At 39.0% G+C, this 23,769-nt stretch overlaps 1 protein-coding gene across 1 annotated transcript in view; it reads right to left on the bottom strand.

Annotated features, from left to right (window-relative positions):
• LOC135462189 (DNA polymerase theta-like) overlaps window positions 1-23,769 on the bottom strand; it is a 45,934-nt gene that overhangs the window by 6,411 nt on the left and 15,754 nt on the right. Inside the window, exons 16-27 of the mRNA XM_064739588.1 lie at window positions 23,110-23,353; window positions 17,072-21,255; window positions 15,423-15,668; window positions 15,320-15,376; window positions 14,250-14,552; window positions 13,213-13,425; window positions 12,319-12,446; window positions 5,578-5,959; window positions 4,317-4,487; window positions 3,439-3,623; window positions 947-1,058; window positions 330-454 (exon numbers count right to left, since the gene is read on the bottom strand). Of these exons, the coding sequence (XP_064595658.1) occupies window positions 330-454; window positions 947-1,058; window positions 3,439-3,623; window positions 4,317-4,487; window positions 5,578-5,959; window positions 12,319-12,446; window positions 13,213-13,425; window positions 14,250-14,552; window positions 15,320-15,376; window positions 15,423-15,668; window positions 17,072-21,255; window positions 23,110-23,353 (6,350 nt within the window). The remainder of the gene's footprint in view (window positions 1-329; window positions 455-946; window positions 1,059-3,438; window positions 3,624-4,316; window positions 4,488-5,577; window positions 5,960-12,318; window positions 12,447-13,212; window positions 13,426-14,249; window positions 14,553-15,319; window positions 15,377-15,422; window positions 15,669-17,071; window positions 21,256-23,109; window positions 23,354-23,769) is intronic.

The following is a 23,769-nucleotide window of genomic DNA, read 5'->3' as shown; positions in this document are numbered from 1 at the left end:
AATAAACACCTTGCAAACATGCAAAAAGGTTGAAGAATTACAGTACTAGTATGCAACTTCTCAGTTCTTTCAGAGTTCCTTTTCCACCCAAACTAAACTTTTTCCAGCCAAGCCTCAACTTTGTCTAATAGCTGACATCCATTAGTAAAAAGTTTAGCTTTGGTCAGTCTGGTCAAAGATTACATAACATACTTTAAATATTCTGATTTCCCTTTAAAAAATACAGCTGAAGTCAACTGATCTGTTGAAAATTCTCATCCTTGTTTATTATGCTAACATTATGGACAAATCAACAAGATGCACATATCAGACATGACACTGAGCCTTACATGAGCCCGGGCATGAGGATTGGTGTCTGTGATAGCTGGGAGGTAGCGCTTTCTGTGCAGGAGAGTCTCCACATAGCCGTTCTTACGACACTTGTTTATTGTCTCTCGGATAAATGTCCTCATACCTTGTAACAAACAGAGGCTGGCATTTTAAATGTAAATTCTTTAACCCCACACCAAAAATAATTAGACTTTGGCGACAACAAATATATTTCTGATATATATATATATATATATATATATATATATATCATGTATGTATGTGGCACATACCCTGAAGTTAAAACAAGCAAGTGAAGACTATATAAGACTATATTTAAAATTGTTGGTAGAGGTACTTGGTAGAGCTGTACATAATATTATGATACATTATTCACAAATGAGACGTGCCAGATTTAAATTATTAATTGCATTCTACACTGCACATGTCAACAAAAAAAAATTAACAAACAAAACATAATCTAAAACCACAAGACTTCAAGTAAAACAAATGCATGAATGTTGCCTCCACACAGGTATGTACACGTACCACACATCCATCACTTTTCCTTGTTAATTAACTTTACATTTTAAATTCCTGGTATACAGGACAGGTGATTCTGGACGAGTGCACTGACCTGTGTATTTAGATTTGAAGGTTTCGATGAAGACAGCAGCTTCCTCCTCTTCAACAGCCAACTGCTCTGCCAAAGCCTTGGGACCGATCCCGTATAGCATCCCATAGCACACCTATGGGAACAGAAAGTTGGTTGATATCAGTGGAAAACAGCTATTGGGATTCCCAGGCTAAAATGGACCACAAGCAACTTTACTATTCTGGAGCAGGTTCTCTACTACAGTCAGTTTTGACTGAAGTCAATTTAAAAATGTGATTTAAATGTTAATTTTTGTAAGGAAATACTTAATAATAATTTACTTATTTTGTATGGAAATACTTATACTTGTTATTTTAAGGTAAACCTGTCCAAATTGGAACATAATTTTTAAACTGTGTATTATCTGTTCCATACATGTTATATATTAAGCGTATTAGATGCTTCAATTGCATTTTGGAATCAGTCTGTGGACTATTGATCTGTGAGAGAAAAATGTATAAAACTGTCTCAAGACGAATTCAAGGCATTTTTCAGCAATGAAGGACAACTTTTTCAGCAATTGCCTTCATGGCATTGTAATCATTCACATAATCTGAAATAAAAAATTAATTCAATTGCTAAATAAAAAGACAATGTAAGTTATTAGTCTGTAATGGCTTCTTTTGACCTTCACCTTGTTTCATGTTTAGGCATAGTGTGCAAACCAGATAAAAACATAGCATTCTTTATTTAAGGAGAGTACTTCTTTCAATACTGAGACCACAAAACTAAATCTAAGGGTAATGTTGATCACTAGGAGTTTTTGTAACTGATCTTCCACTAATAATTAATGCACTTTCATTTTAAGGTTCAATAAAAGGTCAAGACTCCCATTTAACCAAATCTATATTTTGTTTCTGCCACAATGGTTTGGAATATTAGATCTGATGAAACTAAGCTGTTTATGACTTAATGCTGACTCTCTCTGCCTAGGCCTGTCAACAATGTGAGGACTTCAGGTTCGTATGAGGTTTATCATGTTACTACATAACTGTCAGTCTATGAGAAGTGTGGTGTCGTATCTGTCAGGCTGAGTGAGCAACAAATACCTCAGCCGGCAGGCCGGCCCAGGAGTCTGTAACACAAGGCTAGCAACCGCAGGGTTTCTCGAGGAGCCAGCCACATGCTGATGGTGAAGGCAAAAAGTGGCATGCTAATCTTGAGGTGCCAATCACGCTTCCATTGGCGGGTTTTAATGCCAATATGTGCCAATATTACCCGGTAGGTCACCACATATGGGAATTCTGTCTTTTCTCAACAACAATCACTGGATTATTTTACAGGAGGAATAAAAAATAACGCAAGGGTCACGAGAAGGACAATGAAAAACTGTACATATATATATATGTGTGTGTGTACTAATTTTTTTTAAATTTTTTTATCTGAGAAAAGTGCAATTAAATGCTTAAACCAAAAGGTGGGCTTTGTCAACCATATTTTGGTACAATTATGAGGAGGCATTTTTTATATACCAGTATTCAAGGAATTATCGAACTACATGTAAATCGGATAATCTTTTATTATACACAGAATATAGTGAAAGAAATCAGGATGTAAAGAAAACATTAGCACATGTATTTTAAGATCAAATTTTTTATTGTCCACCAGATGATGCTTACTATTTCTTTATTTCTCTCCTTTAACAGGTCATTGTGATCTGTTTCCAGTGTAACTGATAGTACTCATTGTGTGACAATGTGTTTCAGTGTGACTGTTTTTAGTGTGTGCCTATTTTCTGTGTGTCACTGTTTTTTCAATGTGTGTCCATTTTCAGTGTGTCACAGTTTTTAGTATGTGCCTATTTTCTGAGTCACTGGTTTTCAGCGTGTGCCTATTTTCAGTGTGTCACTGTTTTATAGTGAATGCCTATTTTCAGTGTCACTGTTTTTCAGTGTGTGAAACAGTTCCTCAGTATTTTTCAGTGTGGTAACTTTTAGTTTTGTCAGTGTTTCCATTAGTGTCACTGTTTTCAGCCTTAGCCCTAACTGATAAGTACACATGTACACATAAAACAAAGAGCTTAAGCTTACATTTAATCTTTATCGGATAATGAAATAAATAATTCTTAAGAAGATTACAAGACTGACTGATATAAAAAGGGCCATAAACTAATGCCCTGTTTCATTTACACTTAAAACTCTGTTGTTTCTTCCACCCATTTACCATTGCCCGCTTTCCTCCACTCATAAACCACTGCCCTGTTTCCTTTACCCTTAAAACTTTGTTCTGTTTCCTCCACCCATTTACCACTGCCCCCTCTTCTCCACCCATAAACCATTGCCCCGTCTCCTCCACCACTGTCACTGTCAGTTTCCTCCACCCATAATCATCTCACCAATCATCTCTTTTAGCTATACTTCTGTACTCATGAAACATTCTTGATTGCACAACGATTCTTAGGAACATACCACAGCAATATTGCACCTTGACAACAACAAACCTCTCATCTTACCAGTTACAATAAGACCCCTTACCTGCTTGGCTTGTTGACGCTGCTCGGCTGACACCTTTTTCACAGGCAATCCTTTCCACTGAGATGCAATAAGTTTGAAGACGTCAGTGTCAGCATTCAAGATGCGCGTCAATCTCTCATCACCAGACAGGTGTGCCAGCATCCTCAGCTCCAGTTGTGAGTAATCAGCTGCTAGCAACACCCCACCTGTAAACAGTCAGGGATAAAAAAAGAGGATATCAAGGGGAAATGAGTATTTCCACATACATGCACACACACATGACATGTGTATATATCTGCAACTGTTGTCAGACACTTTCAACTACTGTTGTTGCACCCATAAAGGTTGAGATGCACCGATATAGAGATGATACAACAATGATAATCAGTTTCATTCAGCTTCACCATTCACACCTGGCTACAAAACGATCATTTATGCAAATCATTTGATCCAACAGATTTATTTACTTCCATTTAGTTTTTTTATGTATCTAATTTTTAATTAATCTGCTTAAAAATAGCCTTTAAAAATACACTATTCCCCATAGCTTTTATCTTGTTGTATTTCTGTAATTACTGGCATTTGCATTCTCTGAAATTGTCCTTAATCTGTCTTTAATATTAATTTGCACAATTTGTAACTAACCTGGGGGTAGAAGAACTCCATAGAGATTTACTACAGCCAATGCTGTTCTAAACATTACTCTATGATATTAAAAGTATACTGGCGAATAAAACCAATCAATCTATCAATCTATCAATCTACAAACAACTATGATTCACTGTCAGAGATGATCCATCATGAACTCCCCAAGCATACATGTATATGTACAACCACATCAACAAAAGGGTTAGAACCACAGCACCTGGTCAAAGACACTCTCTTTTACTGTGGCTTACCTTTGAATGGGACAAACGCATGCCTCATACTGACAGCGAAGGGTGTGCCTGTATTGTGCCCCGTCATCCGGGAGGTCTGTCTCTGGTAGACACTGCCCTTCCTTCCCCTGGGTCTCACACCCATGACTCTCACAGCAACAGGCCCTGAGGGTGGACTCTCACCTATAACACCTGGTGGGAAACAATAAGATATATATGTCAATTTTATATCAAAAACACTCAGTTTTAAAGGTAAATATAGGTCATGAAATATTACTTTTAGGGCAGCAGGATAGATTCTACTTCCCAAACAGACCTCAAAACAACATTCTATAAAATGAAAATCTCAGAACTCTCAGAATCACGTATAATGAGGTCAAATTTGTTCCCAACTACATGTGGAATTTGATTTTTTTTTTTTTTTTTTGATTGGTGTTTTAAGCTGTACTCAAGAATATTTCACTTATACGACGGCGGCCAGCATTATGGTGGGTGGAAACCGGGCAGAGCCCGGGGGAAACCCACGACCATCCGCAGGTTGCTGCCAGACCTTCCCACGTACGGCCGGAGATGAAGCCAGCATGAGCTGGTCTTGAACTCACAGCGACCGCATTGGTGAGAGGCTTCTGGGTCATTACGCTGCGCTCCCACGCTAACCGACTGAGCCACAGAGGCCCCTGTGGAATTTGATCATCACAAAGTCACAGTTACCCAGCTCGAGATAAAAACATAAATGTGTACCTTAAATGACCAAAGATTTCATCCATGACTAAGTTGCTCATTTTTCCAGATTCTTGGAGCCCTATTGAATTTAGAAAAGTGTTTTGAGAATTGTTTTGAAGGTAGGATGATATCCTAGTGGAAAAATGTATGTTTTTTAACTTTTTTTTAGAAAGTAATATCTCATGACATTTATTTGTTTCCAAGAATGCTCTTTTGTGGTAGAATTTTTTATGTCATTTAGGGTACATTTATTCATTTCAACATACAAACTGTCCGCATACATTGTAACAAAACAAATGCCATTAAAGAGCATTGACATGGACAACTCCTGTCAATGAGCACTATGTTAATTACCTACTTACATTCAGTCAGAAACCCCAAGCACGCACGCACGCACACACCCACGCACCTACACACACACACACATATACACATACATACATACATACATACATACATACATACATACATACATTCAATCAATCAGAGCTTCAGTGTCTTTATTTTACACAACAACAAAAAGTCAAAGAACAACCAGTACAACGCAGAAATCCCATACCTGGCAGTTGTATCTCAAAGTCTTTGGGGATGTTCTGTAGGTTGGGTTCAGACATGGTCACCCTGCCTGTGGCTGTGTGAAAACTGCTTTCCCCAAATATCCTGTACATGTCCACACGGCTGCAGTAAACCTTCTCCTTCTGTAGGGGAAACACAACCTTTGTAACAGCGCTGGAAATTCTCCGCCATTCCAGCAATAGTCCGGGCAGAGGGTGGAAAGCCTTCAGTTTCTCCAGGGCATCTTTGGCAGTACTAAGTTGGCCTTTCCCCCGCCCACCCTTCCGGACACCCATGCCTCGTCTCCGGTTAGGACCCAGGGTTTTCGTGGATGTAACAGAGCTTGGGTCCCCATTGGGTGGCAACCTCAGATCAAAGTACAGCACCTGTTAAAGGTGGAAATATACATTTGTAAATCAAGTCTGTTCCCCTTGACTTAAAAGAAAAGAACACATTTATACATCTATAGCTTAAATGAAAGAGCTACACCTAAAGTTCAATAAAATATCTAAATTTTCTCTCAGCGGTGTTTGTTATTTGAGTATTTAATAGTTAAACATTGAAGACTCAGAAGTCTCCTTCACGCCACCATTGGAACAGATGACATACATCATTGTGCTTGGCCTTGCCCAGTAGCACTTCAGGACAGAGTATTCCTTACACAGTTTGGCAGACAACAGCCACGCATGTAGGTATGTTGTACATCCCAAACTCTTCCTTTTTAGAGTTGGTTTTCACAGATATTAAAATCCACCATTATCACGATACACATACGTATTCAGCTGAGACTGGAAAAGCATGTTAATCATGTGGTTGAGTAAAACCTTAAGCACCTTGATGTCACTATGAATATTCAAGAGGAGGAAAGGAGGTGTCTGATTGGACAAGCCTAAAACATGCCGGGGCTATCAATGTGCCTCGAATCGATGGATTTTGTAGAAAATACCGATGTTTAAAACCGTTTTTCTCTCTTACAAACAACTTTAAAAAATCTAAAAAAAAACATAATTCCACACAGTTTGTATAACTCTTTCATTTAAGGTAAAGTTTGTATAAATGTGTCCTTTTCTTTTAACATTCACAACAAGGTTAACAAGTAATACTGAAGAACCCCCTTGACTGTAACATTGTGTTCACATATGAGGTTTCAGTAAGATTTCTTCCTCATTCAAGGTTTCAAACAAATGTGGGAAGAATTATATTCAAGGTTCAAATATGGAATTTCAACTTTGAAAGGGTCCCCAGACAAATTGCCATTAAATTTCTGTAATTTCATGAAAATAATCTTTCCATATCGACAACTTTTTTTTAGTAAGAGAAATCAGAAGATGGCAAATCCCCTTAGGAACTATACTCAACAACCGGACAGTATAATAATGTTATGACCTGCAAGCACTATGAGTTATGGGCTTAAAGAAGATGGCGGAAGGTGGGCTTTATAGTGCCTATCCACTTAGTATATTGTAATGAGCGCTATCAATGAAAACATGTCGTCAATTCTACATGAAAGAAAGCTCAACATGGTTTACATGTACGTGTATAAAGCACACACAAATGATCAAGAAATGGAAACCAGGGACTGGGCTCCTCCATGCTAGACATCAACATTGAAACACCAGTAAATCTAACAAACATTCCCTATCCAGTAGTCCCCATTCCATGTCTAAAGGGCAATAACCCTGAAAATAATTTATGTGATACAACCCAAATGGCACAGGCATGTCCTTACAGTCTTTGTTTTGCCTACCAAGGACCATAAATCTCCAATTAAAACTGTAGATGTGATGACAAGGTAATGATTACAGACCTATGGACAGACAGACAGACAGACAGACAACTTGACTGCTATATTGCCCACATTATATGTTGGAGGGTTAAAAAGCCAAAAGAGAAATGGCAAATATGTATTAACAAATAATAACAAACTGGAAAACATTTTTTTCTTTTTTAGCAGATCAGTCCATACATGTGATTTTTTTAAGTTTATAATGCAACAATGTTGTTCTGCTGCAAGCTGATGCCTTAGTATTTGTGAAGGTTGAACGTTGCAATGGAGGGGTGTTGCTTTGCTCAAAGATGTATTCGTGCAGTTTACTTCACAGAAACATATGCCAAGATGGTAATAAAACAATTCTTGATAGCGAGTCATCACCTGCCCGATTAATGAAAATGTCTATAAATCTCTAAGGTCACTATTAAAGACATGGATTCTTTTCCATTCTTGGTCATGGAAGTCTCAAGAGATGTGGTCTTCCATAAAGTTAGCATTTTGTTTTCACAAAATTTAGTTATTTTATTGATTTCACCCTGCGATCATGAAGCTTAAGTCAAAATTTCAAATCACTTTAAAATTGCTGATTTTATTACAAGCTCAAAATTGTACTTGAAAACACAAATTCTGGGTAAGTTATTGTACAATAAATTTCAGCTAAAGTACTGAAAGCAACATACCAAATTAAATGGCTTAATGCTAAAATCCATTCATGACCCCGGGGCCAGATGTTTAAAGCCATGGTGGAAAGAACCACTACCCTTCACCAGGTAGCTGACAAACCTTCTGACTTAAAATGAATAAGTCGGAGCCAAAACACTGACTTAAACGCACAGCCTCATTTGTCAAGGGCTTGACATTCACAGCAGGCCAGTGCTTTACACATCTGAGCCAGTCCATTAACCATATGACCAGTTGATTGTAAATAATACGGAAACACACAGTAATGACATACGCTTCCATGATAGTTTCTATTAAATTTAAAAAAGTTCATGGATAACGAATTCACAGTTCTATTTGTTCCCCATTGTTGTGTGTCTGGAAGTTGCCAGATGAAACCTTTCCTATGCGACACAGATCAGCCTAGAATGCACTGTATGGATTTGCGCCTGACAAATCCGTATCTGATTAACAATTACATGTAGCTCAGCAGGTACCCGTGTTTTGGTGTACAAATATATCGCTGTTAATCACTGCAGCATCAGATTAATCCCACCTGACAAATCCTGCTAAATAAATCATCCAGGTGGAATTACGTATCACCAGCAGCAAAACGTGACTACGCTGTGTCTATTTTGACCATCACAGAAAAGTGACAGCACCTATAAAGCTGACAGAGCTCTGCTGTAAACCCAAATGGCAAGCCACATAATGACTGTCATATTATTACAGTTCCATATTTCACCAAAAGGTATTTGCACATAAAGGCTTTAAAATGATACTTTTGACGCCTACACTTACCTTTTTGTGATGAGAAATTAATCAAACTTCACAAAAACTATATCACAACTGAGCAAAATGTGTCACATGAAAAATGCTAAACTTTAGGTGAAGTATAGTACTGGTCATCATTACAGAGCCCAAATAAAGGGACATCACTCTAAATGATCTCAGACGACGTAGCTGCATGATGACACCTGTAATATTTCATTGTAATATTGGAACCAAGGCACACACACATATATATATATATATATATGTATTTATTTTTTGTTTTAAAGAACTGGAGAATATTACAAAATGTATCAACCACCATCAATGATTTATAGGGCATGTCAGAGCACTAACCACAGTTTGATCTCAAGAGATTTTTGGGTAGGCAAGTCCTGTCATGTCAAGAATTGTTTCATATACCTCTGCTATATCCTAGAAGACATGTTAATATTAGAAAGCAATGAAGATCTCAAAACGAAAGATGGAATCATCCAAAACTGTACATGGAAAAACAGAATTCCACATTATAAAATCTGATAAAAAAAAAAAAAATTTGAAAAATATATACAAATTATAAGTATTAAATTGAAATTTGCGATAGCCAAATAAGTAACTATAAATGTCCTATACATTGTAAACTTCGCCTCTGTTCTGCACTGGTCTGACATGGGGTCAGGTGAATTTGGCTGCACTGGTAATATGGGGTCAGCACTGAACAGACTACTGCAATTTTGACCAATAAGAGAGCTGCTATTCCACTGATGCTTTCTTGGAAACCATTGGCCGTTGGCATCATTCAGAATCTTTGACACTGTAAATTCTCCACCATAGTTCCTCCTTTACCAGGTTGTCTCTTATGATTTTTTTTCTAAGCATACTGTTGCTCAGTTTGCTCCCTCAATTTGCAGAATTTTAAGCAAGGATCTATTTTCACATCAAGCAACATAAATATTGCTATTTCAAATCAAATGTCATTCTAACGAATTTCAGTCAATCTTGACAAGATGTGTTTTTAATTCCTGCAACTGAGCAAGGCACTGTGGGTTGGTTTATGTTCTGTGTATAAAGGTTATATTTATAGTAATGCAAAAAATATTTTAGGAATTCTTTGAGAAACATGAAAGCTATAATACAAATGTGGTATTTTTTGTTTATTTGATATGATTAGTGTCTTACAAGAATATTTCACTTAAACGACAACAACCAGCATTATAGTGGGAGGAAGCCAGGCCCGCGGAAAACCCACAAGCACCTGCAGGCTGCTGAGGTACCTTCCCACATACACTGTACGACCGAAGAGGAGGCAACATGAGCTGGACTCGAACTCAGTGACTGCATCGGATGGAGGCTCCTGGGTCATTGCGCGTGGCGCTTAATTCTTAGGAATTAAGAACTTAAGAATTACCATTTTATAATTAGCACATCTTTATGTCCTTGTATGCTAGGTGACAGATAAAAGTTGTAATTAGCGTTATTTCGGCCATTCTTATGTGGCTTAGTGCATGACCTGGGGACTTGAGAAATGTTTTTTAGTGATCAAGTTGCCTTGAGGAATCTATAAAATAAGTCTTATCCTTGCACTCAACTGTCACCAATACCCTTGTTTCAAGGTAATTTAGCCCAAATGTTGACCTTTGACCTGTTCTTAAATAGGTCTTAGCATGGAGCTGGAACTTCAGAATTACCATTTATCAATTAGCATATCCCCAGATATCTTTTCCCGATAAATGTTATAATTAGCATTAATTAGACCATTCTTAAGTGGCTTAAGTACATGGGTTGAGAGCCTAAGAATTAGTTTTCAGTGTTGTCAGGTTGTCATGAAGAATGTATAAAATGAGTTTCATCCACGCAGATGATCGTCACTGATAAAATTTGTTTCGGGATACTCTCCAAAATACAACAAAATCTGAACTTTCCCTAAGTCAACACCAAACTTATTTTGTGTTTTATGAGCGAGCAATCACTTAAAAATCCAAACATGGAATTAAAATAAAACACAAACTCCACCTCTTTATTTTATCAGGTGTTGATGTTTCTATGATCTTCATGTAAATATCTTTATTCAGAAAAATGTCCGTGATAACTGATTATCATCTTTTATTCTTATTTTTACGCCCATCTCGGGTATTAAAAATATATTTATTGTGCCCGTAAAAAAACAACAATTTAAATTTGCATGGCCTGATTACAAGCCAAGTAATTCTTTCAAATCCCTAAACTGGAGCTTACAGTCTAACTGTACAATCTACTCCTACAGCTTTTAATAACCATGATGCATTCTCTCTTTATTGACTTTATGTATACATGTATATAGATCACTATTGACGGTACGTCTTAGTCCTGAATTAGATAAGCCGTGGTTGATGGAATACCAGATCTGATCATAAAACAATGTACTGTATGTCAAGGTGATTGATTTGCTGTCAGACTGGCTGGTCTGCTCCAGACACAATGGTAATCTTTTACTTATTATCACAATGTCATTACTTTAGATAACTAATCCTTTTTGATAGACAGGTAGTTATGTGGGCGAAATGACACCCTTAGGGTATCTATCACAGTTAGGAGCACCTCGCCTTAATTCAAACATAACCATAATCACTTGGCACAAGTTTCTCCAGGCTTCACCTCAATAACCATGCTAACTAAAAGAAATCAATAGCCACGCCTCCAAATTATCTCAGCCTATCAATAAAAAATAAGCCAGGTTTGCCATGTTGTTTACATCACATTATGCATAAAAAGCTAAAAGATGGTAGGGTTTAATGATTGTGACACATCAATGCATCACTAATACTGTTGATGGTAGCTTTCACAAAGATTTAGCTGTTTTTATGAACATTTGGATGATGAGATATCATTTTCTTGCCAAAACCAACAGGAGTGCAGAAAAGTACATGAAATAACGCCAATTTGGTGTCAAAAATATTCCAAAGTATTTACAACAGATCTTCCACATGTGATGTACAGGCTTACATATTGGTGGTAGATCAATGTGTCAAGATAAGACTCCTAAAATAGCACCAAGATAAGACTGCTAAAACGGCACCAAGGTAAGACCGCTAAAATGGCAACAAGATAAGACTGCTAAAATGGCAACAAGATAAGACTACTAAAATCGCACAAAGATAAGACCGCTAAAATGGCACCAAGATAAGACTACTAAAATCTCACAAAGATAAGACTGCTAAAATGGTAACAAGAGCAGTGTTGATCTATTATTGCTTTCCAGGTTCAAAAGCATAGAGAACAGGGGAATCCACAAATTCCATGTCCATCCCCAAAGAAAGTTGCTGTTTTGTTGTTTTTTTTGGGGTCACACAATATACAGGCCAAGCTTAAACAGGAGATATATACCTAGCTTCTCTGACATCATCCATGTGCAACAATTAAAACTTCCTCCGCGCTCTGCTTGGTTTCTTCCTGCAATAATGCTGGCCATCTTGTATAAGTGAAATATTCTTGAGTACGGCGTAAAACACCAATCAAATAAATTAATAAATAAAACATGGAATCAAGTTATAACATTACAGGTACCTGTACAATGTCGTCTGTAGAGGTAAGAGAGAAGGGGTGGCCAGCTAACCGATACGCCTCCTGTTCTATGGCTGACAACTTAGCTTGCATCACACTCATCTGGCTGTCACACTCCTCCTCACTGAAACCTGAAAACAGGAACAGCATCGTGAAACAGACCCAATTAAACTATCTCTATAAAAGTCTGATATTATTAATTACCTGAAGATAAGAACAAGAGCCCTTATTTCACTATTATCCAAGGCCCAATGAAACTATCTTAACAAAAGTCACATATTATTAATTATGGCAATGTAACTACTGATAAACAAACATGTGACAAATACACTGTAGTTATAAATGGCATAATTCTTCCTTCATGATGACTTCTTTACGGACATGAACAATTTTTTAAATATCAAATATAATGAATAAAGCTACAGTATACTGTGTTACATGTAAGACATTTGCAGCTGTCAGTATGATGTAAAACCATAAAGTCCTGGTCAACCAAGCTGACAACATGGGGCTTTTACAATTATACGGAAATTTCTCAGCCTATATGTAAATGTAATTTGATAAATTACTTCAAAAAAATGTTCGCATTCCTTTAAGATTGGCCAACACTTTAAACACTCTCCTGAATCAAAAACAGGAGGCCATGCTGGTTGACTGGTGTAGACTGCCTCCGCTCAAACCATAGACCTCTTATACCATGAAGGCTTCAAACCTGTGGTATTACATAGATTGAATAAATGAATCAATCATTTGGATCCAGCGTTGTAAACTAAATTCCATTCAATTTGCGTGAACTTTCTATGGAGGATATACATTTACAGGTATTAAATCGTTAATTATTTAAATTCTGAAATGAAATCCCTTCTGGAGGGGGTGACATCTATAAAATGAACACACCCATTCCATTGAGCTCCATCCTAGCAAGGGTGATCACAGAAGGCATCTCCACGGTCTGGAAAGATTTGTACAGCTTCTGAGCCCTCAGCCCCTCTAGTAGCTGGTCCATCAGGTGTAGATTGAGAACAGACTCCACCGTGGCACGGCAACGCCCACTGCCAGGGTTACACGGGGTCAGTCCCAGGCTACCTGCCCTGAATCCACCACCAAGGCCTACAATAACAGAGAGCTCTGTACTGAGAGCGATTGTGGTAATTTATAGATTATAGATTTTCAGAGAAAGGATTTCATTTTCACTGATTGACTGATTGGTGTACTAGTATTCAAGAATTTTTCACATGTGATGGTGGTCAGTTCCGTGGGTGGAGGAGACTTGTGTTCCAAGGGAAAAAAACAACCATCTTTGGCAAATTGCTTACAAACTTTCCCATGACATATTTCTTTGACACATATTGTGCTCAATATGGTCTTCAAAACACACCAGACACCTGCACATTCCTCTTAAGGAAAGGGGCAATTCCACACATCTAATATTGAGTCCAGACACATCATCACTGACTGCATTATTTTTTAAGGTGTCATTCACCAGAAAGTTAATGACTCGTCCTGCCATAAATAATGACTCATCAAGGGGAGTCATAACAAGATAGTAGCATCTCATTTTGTTGAAATTTTGATAGATAATTTATTTATTTATTTATTTGATTGATGTTTTATACCGTACTCAAGAATATTTCACTTATACAATGGAGGCCAGCATTATTGTGTGAAGAAACTGGGCAGAAACCAACGGAAACCCACCACCATCAGCAGTTTGGATAATCTGCTTATGTACCCTTGGAAGAAGACCCAACTAGTCAATTGTGAAATATATTTTTAATGAAAATTGTCATCATGCTCACTTTCGATTCAGTCATTAGCTTAAAACAATACTTATATTCCGCATTCATTTAGTCACTGATTTATCCAACAGCACAAGAACTGAAAAGTGAAATTAATTTCAGCTCAAGACCTCAGCAGAATTTTCTCTCACTAACCTTCCAGTAAGTGGACCTCAGAGGGCAGGAGATTGTTCACCAGTCTGTGTAGGGGTTTCTCTTTAGCCCCTGGGTCCAGTAACCAGCATGCCACTTTGGGGTCCTGAAATTCTCCCTTCAGTGTGACCCCACAACCTTGGGCCAAAACCTTGTACTGATTCTTGATGTCAAAGGTCACCACACAAGGGTGTGAGAGTTGCTTCCCCTGACAGAGGTCAAGGACAGACCGGATTCCAGTCAGTCTGTCAGTTACAGTTATTCTGCTGTCCATCGGGGGAGGAGCCAGGCTGTCATCAGCATCACCTGTCCATGAAGACATGAGAGGTTTACAACCAAAAGACCACATGTTATACACTCATTTGACACATAAAACATTAATAAACATCCTCCTAAACAACAATAAAATATTTAGCCAATACCAAAGGAACCTATACTGATGACAGAACAAAGCAACACAGTAATGACCAAATCTGTTACATTTGTTTCCATATCCACTGCTTAAGGTTATTTTGTCTATTTACTTATTTATTTATTTGATTCTCTCTTTAGAATTTTTCACCTCATAAAAAGGCAGTCAGACAGGTGGGTAAAGGAAAATGATGTTCCTGGAGTGAACCAACGCCCTTTGTCAAGTAAATGACACACACATACACATTCCCCTGTAGAGCAAGTCCAAGATGCTCGGTGCATACCATATTGCTGGAAGGCTGGTGAGCTCTAGATGAACTTCATGTAAGGCCATCTAAAGGATGGATAGCAAGTACAGAGTAGTGAACTGAAAAACAAGCTTGGTCCAATGTCCCTGTTTTCTCAGTAAACTGCCAGCCAAACAATCACTAGCTCACCAGACACTAACATACTCACCTTCCTCCTGACTATCACACTGGTTGATGTAGTGGGAGTCTCTGCTCAACCAGCATACTGCCAGCTTCACAATCACTTGCTCACCAGACACTAACATACTCACATTCCTCCTGACTATCACACAAGCTAATGTAGTAGGAGTCTCTGTTCTCCCAGCACACTGCCAGCTTCACAATCACTTGCTCACCAGACACTAACATACCCACCTTCCTCCTGACTATCACACAAGCTAATGTAGTAGGAGTCTCTGTTCTCCCAGCACACTGCCAGCCCCACAATCACTTGCTCACCAGGCACTAACACACTCACCGTCCTCCTGACTATCACACAAGCTAATGTAGTAGGAGTCTCTGTTCTCCCAGCACACTGCCAGCTTCACAATCACTTGCTCACCAGGCACTAAAACACACTCACCTTCCTCCTGACTATCACACAAGCTAATGTAGTAGGAGTCTCTGTTCTCCCAGCACACTGCCAGCCCCACAATCACTAGCTCACTCTCTCCTACGTCCAGACCTGAAACTCTGGGAGGGGCTGCAACTGCACCTGGTTGAACTAAAGTCAGGTAGGAAACTGGTAAGATCTTTTTTCTTAATGTCAATTTCATTCATTCAAACAAAAACACATTTACTTTATTAATGTATTTATTTCATATATGCCTTAGTTCTTGAATACAACACCAGTGTTTTATTTTCTTACCCACAAAAAAAAGAACTTTGATAATATATTAAACCATATAGCTTTGAATGTCACGACTGTTTTGTGACAGGACTTCGGACAGCATCTCTTCAAAGATGATTAAATCAATGCAACCAAGGTCATTGCAACAAAAAATAATTTTTATTGCGCTACTGAGCCAAAGAAATGACAATTTATTATGAACCAGGGTGCTTTTCAGTTAAACCAAAATAAACTAGGCCATAGTTTGGATGCACTGGGTGAACCTTCACAAAACTTGAAGTGATACAGAATCAACCTTGGCTGACAGTGAAGAATTTCCCCTATGTTAAAACCTGCAGTCTTGGTTACACATAAATACATGTAACTGTACAGTACTTAAACTTCAGCTTGGCCTGGACTCATCTCTCTCTCACACCAGGAGATAATTCTGTATAACGTTAGCACAGAAGTAAATTTAAATTTATGAAATGTCAACTTTAACTACTTATTTATTTACAGGTACATATAGTTTCCTGTCCCTCTAGACTGACAAACCCTTCGAATATCAGCACACATATGTAATTTATTTATTTATTTCATTGGTGTTGCAGTATGCTGTACGGCAGAACTTACATGACAGCACCCAGCATTACGATGTGATGATATACATGTACAGGTTGAGGGATAAATATATGGTTACATTCTTAAGAGGCTTCAGACCATTCTATAAAGCACATGTAGATATGAAAAGACAAAGATTATGGTTTTAAGGGAAAAGAAGAAAGTTATGTCCCACAAAAAAACAAATGGAATATACTTTTCTCATTTTTGTGTCATATTTAACATTAGTTAAGAATTCTTTATATTACGCTTATTTAACATCAGTAGTTGGAAATTTTTTGAAATTGATGAACTGACTGGTAATGTGGGACCAGCTTAGCTCCCCGTGATCAGGCTTTATAAGTGTCATTTTGACAGCTATGACCATTGACGTCATGATTGCAGCTACCTAATTTCTAGATTGACTGCCGTGGTCTAACAAAGGTGTTGTTTATGGCCCTAGAAGAAAGCGGAGAAGCCTGTTTGTACTGATATTTGTCAGATCATATACCCTAAAATGTGTACCGTGGAATAAACTCCAACCGCTTCATGTATCCTTCAACAGGCATTTGAATACTTTTATGGCAAATTTAATCTGAAAAATTAAGTTGAAATTTCATGGTACACAGTCAAAACTCTAGCAAAAATAACCAGGCCTCTCTCTAGATCTATACCAGTAATCACTAATTCTGACCTACCTCTGAGGAACCTGCCCCCAATCCCTACCCCTGGTGTCAGTGGGGGTGGGGGTTTCTGTTCACATGCTATGCACAGGGAGAATCTGCCCTTACTTCTCCACTCTGTCAGGAAGGTGCTGAACAGGTTCTGGTCTGCGCACACATCTATGATGGTGAAGGTGCCCTGTGTGCTGGGGATGGCCGATGACTGGCTGCAGGTCATCCTCAATGACCACACAGTTTCATCCTCATCCTCATCCACAGCTGCTTCTGCAGCTGAAGCATCATCCTCAGCTGCAAACACATCATCCTTGTCTACAGCAAAAATAGACGTTTTGCCAGGTGTATCAACTGAACCCTTGGCACCTGTCCCGTATAACGGGTCCTTGGCTAACACAGCACAGCCAGTACTATGTGTTTTACTGGTAGCAACAGTTGCTCCCCGATTAACATTTCCAGGATTCTCATCCCAACTTTTTACCGGCAATCCAGACTTCTGAAGGTTTACTCCACACGATAACTGCACAGAGTCACTTACCACAGAAACTGGTGTTACGTCAGAAAACAGTCGGTTTCTCTGAAGTTTTGGCTTCTGACTAATATTATCCACTGCCTTCCTCAATCTTGTAGACGGATTTGGGGTCGAAAGGCATGCTCTCCATTTTTCTTGTGCGGCTGACTTGCTGCCCCTTTGCTTTCCTTGGGATGCTCTTGAAGGAGTCTTGCTAAGCTGAAACCTGGGAGAGTCCACTTTGCTGGCATTCTCATCTGGAGGTGTAGGAGGGACACAGTCACTGCCTCCACTAACATTCTGAGGGGATATACTGGTGTTTTGCGGGGTGTTTTTGCTGACTTTGTTAGGGGTGTTTGTTGAGGTAGGGGTTGTTTCATTGCTTCTTCGTTTTCGTCTAGCAGGAGACCTCTGGGTACAAGAGTTACTTTCTTCAGTGTGAGCTTTTGTGGCCATCATATTAATGCTTTGTGGCATTTGCTGCACATTAGCAACAGACACTGCTTTATCACATAGAATTGTGTTATCATCAACTAAAACCCTCTCGAACATAGACATGGTCAATGAATCGCCCATACCAGAAGCGTCTGCACTACCTGAAGCCAAACGGCGAACACTAGCTTCAGTGTTCCCAGGATTCTTGTTCTTCACAGTGCTTGGTGGAACAGAATCTGGTGAAGCCAAGGCACTGAATGAGGACTCAAAATCAATGCCTTCCATGTCTGCCTGCATCCTCTGGTAGGTGCTGGTTTGACAAGGGCTGGCTTCACCTCCTCTTTTTAGAACAGGACTATTGGTAACCTTCAATTGTGTACGGGTGTTGGTGTTAGTTATGTTCAAGTTGCAGTATGACTCAGAAGCGAACAATGTCCTGTCAACATAGCTACCATGAGGCTCAAAGTTGCTAGCTGGCTGTAGTGAATAGGAAGTGTTCAGCTCAGAATCTTCAGCATTAGCATCACGTTCACCATTACCTTTCATTCCTAAACCCTGACTGTGTTGAACAGCAGTTTGATTGTTTTCCTCTTGTCCACAATCGAAGCTTTCATCTGAATACAACTGCTCTGAGTATAACTGCTCAGAATACAGTTGTGGTGAGGTGTCAACAGCAGCTTGAGGTGCACGAACCAGATCAGGAATACTGGCTGCTACTGACAGAGATACTGATTTATGAACACTTGTTCTCTGCTTTTGAACTAGAGCAACCTGATCACAAATACCAGTGCTAGGACAATTTTCTACTGAGTACACTGCACTAGATGGTTCTTGAACATTTCTAATATTTGCATGAAGAGATTTATGTCCAGAATATTTTTGACATTGAATAGATTGTGGAAAATTACGAATTACATTAAACCTCTCACCACAAACTGCTGCATCTGAAGCATGAACATCTGTTGATTCATTATGAACAGCTTTGGATTGATGAACACCTTTGGGTTCACGATCCTCATCATCAACATCATCATAGACAGCAGTGTCTAGATTAACATCAGCCTCATTTTCCTGACTGTTATCATTAGTCCTTGATTGAGCAACAACATTATCAGTATCTGAATTGGACAAATCTTGATTGATCAGCTGGACTGTCTGGGTGTCCATCACAAAACTGTCCCCAAAATCATCAGGAAGTGTGTAAAGATCAGGGGAATCCGTGCAAACAAGTTTTGGACTTTTTAGTTTTGTCTTTCCTGATTTAGACTCACATGTATCTAAATATCTGTTCTGTATTGGTTCAGAAACTAAATCAGACCCTCCATTACCTAATGATTTGGATTCACTACGTTTCAGACTGCCTTCTGAAATTCCACACAAGCTATTAGTTCTGGAATGCTTACTAACAAGGTTTTCCTTCAGTTCCATAGCTTCAAAGATTTGGTTTTTGCCAGAATGTTTACTGGCAAGGATTTCTATGGGCGCTGAAGCTTCTGAAATTCTATCTCTACCTGAATATTTACTAGAATGCATTTCTTTGGGAATTGTAACTTCAGAGCTTTGATTACAGCTAGAATGTTTACTGCCCTGTACTTCTGTAGGCCCTGTAACTTCACAGATTCTATCTTTACCATAATGTTTACTGCCCTGTACTTCTGTAGGCCCTGTAACTTCACAGATTCTATCTTTACCATAATGTTCACTGCCCTGTACTTCTGTAGGCCCTGTAACTTCACAGATTCTATCTTTACCAGAATGTTTACTGCCCTGTACTTCTGTAGGCCCTGTAACTTCACAGATTCTATCTTTACCAGAAGGTTTACTGTCCTGTACTTCTGTAGGCCCTGTAACTTCACAGATTCTATCTTTACCATAATGTTTACTGCCCTGTACTTCTGTAGGCCCTATAACTTCACAGATTCTATCTTTACCAGAATGTTTACTGCCCTGTACTTCTGTAGGCCCTGTAACTTCACAGATTCTATCTTTACCAGAATGTTTATGTATGGGTGTTTCTCTGGGCTCTGAAACTACTGTTTTACTTCTACCAGACTGTTTACTAATATGTATTTCTCCATTTTTTTTCTCATCAGTAGAAACAGTATTTTTACCTGAATGTTTTACATGGACATTGCTTTTAGTGACTGAACCAACACATGATTTGTCTAGTAGCTTTGTGAAATTAGGTCTGAGTCTCCCTGTGCTTGAGTCAGCATGGTCGGTGTTGGACAGTCTTGACTTATCATTTGACACACCTGAGCAAAAAACACTACTGTCGGAGTATGTATTTACAGATACTGCCTCAAAATCCTGGTGAACCACATCGTCATGTTTCTTACCTACGGTTTTCTTACAAGTCCTTTCACAACTTTCTGAACTATGACCGCCAGCAAAAGTGTCTGGCAAATTCCTGGCCTGCTGTCGTCCAGAATGACTGATGTGAACATCAGCTACGATCAGAGATACGACATTATCACAGTTTCTTTTGGAATTATTCGGATTCACTGCACTTTGTGGAGACGGCTTCCGTGCACCTTCTGATCTGCCAGATGTCATGACTGAGGAGCTGTTACTTGTTGCTGTTGGAATGCTTTGTCTACCTGAATGGACAGCTCGCTGTAACAATCCCTCTGAGCTGGCATCTTCAATCATACCAATGTTCTTTTCCTGTTTTGCACTTGGCTTTGTTTCTGTAACCTTCTTGTCTTGCGTTACACTTTCTACTACTTCATCTGTTAAGCTCTCCTTGCTGATACCACCCTTACTATCGGATACTCCTGTATCCTTCACTGTAGCACCATGGGATATTTTGCTATCTGTGGGTGTTACACCACCATCTGCACTTTTAGAGAACGGAGCAGTTTTTGACAAAACATTTGAATATTCATCAGGTTTGTTCATTTGCTTCTCTCTAGTATTACCCATCACCTTAGGCTTCCTTACAAGTTCAGTCTGAAGTTTCCTGCTGCCGGGGGGTGTAACAACAACAACACTTTCACTTTGGGTAGACTTTGGGCTGGTATATAGGGTGTTGGAATGCTTGGGGCTTTTACGACTGTTTCTAGGTGTTTCTGACTGGGCAGTACTCCACTGTACCCCCACACCCCCAAGGTCCTCTTCCATTAATGCCTTAGCCTCAGCAATGATTGCCAGAGCGGCCTCATACTCTGTCACACCTTTCTTCCCTGTCAGCCAGATACAGCGAGCTTTCTGCCTCTGCTGAACTTCCCACTCACTCTCTCCGTCCTGACGCTTCTTACTGAAAAAAATAAAAAACGAAATGGTATCATCACTTAACTTTGTGCACACACGGTATTACATGACTGACGTTAGCTTCCAGCTGGTAAAACATCGTTTCTAAAGATTAGAATATAGCTGTGTATCATATAACACCACCTTCATCAACATGTACACGTGCCCACAATATCCTCCCAGTATTTATGGAAACACAGTCAGCAAGAAAGCCACCCACATACACTGGGCAGTTTATTTGCTCATTGTAACGTTCAAACCCAGAGTTCAAAGTAAAATCTATGGGCATCAAAAATTAACCAGGTGATGACAATAGAAGTAAAAAAGAATGTAGCAGATATGAACAGTTCCAGTGTAATTGTTAGTTTTTGAGATACTCTTCCTGACCAGACTATGCCACACACACTGTACACATTGACAAAACCTCCTAATGACACTTGCAAACATGCCAACTACAGTTAGGAGGCTAACAATAACAAGCGTTTAGAAAGTATTGCAGATTAAATATATGTTACCAATTTCACCTTTGTTACGAACTCCGTCTTTAAATATTTCATTATATTTTATTTAATTTTTACTTGAGTTTATGGGGTCAGTGTCTACATCTTTCCCTCTGCTTTAATATGTTAGCCTGTATAGCCTTCACTGTAATTTAGTCAAGTGTTCTCGAGGCTTCAGTGTTTATGAGTTTAGTGTCATTGTACATAGAGTATACATTTTGGAAATATGTATCGGTGTTGTGAACATGTTTACTATCAAACCATCCAGAATTTTCTTCACATTAGCATATAAATATGGGTGACGGAGTTGTGAAGCTTGCAGTCATTTACAAGTCCACTTGACAGCAGTCATTTGCACAAGTCCACTTGAGAGCAGTCATCCAATGTGAAGGATTTTGCTGGGTTTGGAGACAGTGGCTTTTACGCCATTCGACATCTGTCATTTGTACTCCGTTTTCAGTATGTATCACTTTGTGAGCTTGTGCTTCGCCACTTTCTATTTTTTGAGACATTATTTTGGAGCTTGTGTCGCTCATGGTCTCATGGTATGAGTATGTACATTTCATCCCCGTTTATCCTGAAAGTGATATTGTATATATTTCTGAGGAGTGGAACATATATTGCCAGCTCTGCATCAAAGACTCTTCTCGTCAGCCCTGAGAAGTTACACCTACACAGGCAATCAGGGAATATACCATCGTCAGCATGCGGTGCCACCTACAGCTTATCACTTATCAGACTGTCATCTGTCGATTGAGGAATTCCTCTTAACTGTGAATTCTATATTTATGTGGGCTTACTCGCCTTTGGAAGCGAGAATATTCCAGCCATATTTGGATGCTGTCATCAGTAAAAAAACTATATATTTTTGTAATTATTTGTATTTTTTTTTGTATATCATTGCCACTTGTATTATTTATTCAATTATATTCAAGCCTTTTCGTGTTTCTTTGTTTGATCTTGTGTAAGGTCTATCGCATATCTGAAAGTTAAACAATCCAGTTGTTTCTCATCTTTACTCCCCAATAGTGGTACCCTTACACCTTCTTCAGTTCATTAACCAGGTAATGTATTATCATAACAGTGGTTAATTATTAACACAGTGTTTGACTTGTAAACTTCCAAAAACTGATACATGCACCAAAGTCCATGCTTGACAATTCTTTATGTAATATCATTCAAGGGTCATTTTCATCAAATCATTTCAATCACTTGAACCTAAACATATGGCTGGTGTGGCAACCCATAAATTTATCCAAAGCTCGTTAACGTAAATAATGTGCCCCGTCGCAGAAACACTGAACACACTGTACGGTTTTGAACTGCACACTTGCATAGAAGAGAAAATTCCACTCTAGTACCTTTGAAACGGAGAAGCATTCCTGAGCAAGTGTTCCAAGTCAGCAGGATCAGCATTTGCCAGAGCAGCCACTGTTTGGTAACCACCATTGAACATGACCCGGGCTCGCTGTCCATTCAGGACGGACACACGGACAAGGTCGCACAATTCCCTCTGGATTCCAAACGTGAGACGGCTCTGAAACTGTCCCAGGATCAACTCCAGGTTCAGCCAGCCCAGGCGACGACAGAACACTGTCACCATGCCTAAGAACAAATCGCAGCCATACATGAATCTTAACCAAAACCAAACACAACTCTTATGTATATGTTCACACATGAAACAAAGGTATCTGTAAAGTTCTATTAAAGCTTTTAGAAATGTATTTCTTGCATCATGTCCATAGTAAACATAAATGGATATAAACTGACAAGCAGAAGCAATTGATAGGTGAAGGAAACCATGCAGATAATGAAGGAGGCCACAGCACATCGCCAGGACCCCAGGACCCCTGGACAAACTTCCTGGTGTAAAGCAACAGCACAGTCAGCAGGTGCAGGATAGAAAGAAAATCCCTCACTGTCACTGAGACTGCCTTCGCATAAGATATCTCCCTGTCATAATTTATTCAAAAGAAGTACTGGTAAAAGATTATTTGTGACTTGCTTGGTGTTTATACTAT

Source organism: Liolophura sinensis, chromosome 1 (assembly GCF_032854445.1).
Source record: "Liolophura sinensis isolate JHLJ2023 chromosome 1, CUHK_Ljap_v2, whole genome shotgun sequence".
Taxonomy (NCBI): domain Eukaryota; kingdom Metazoa; phylum Mollusca; class Polyplacophora; order Chitonida; family Chitonidae; genus Liolophura; species Liolophura sinensis.
The sequence above is the reverse complement of the archived record's forward strand: the minus strand, read 5'-3'. Positions and strand labels throughout refer to the sequence as shown.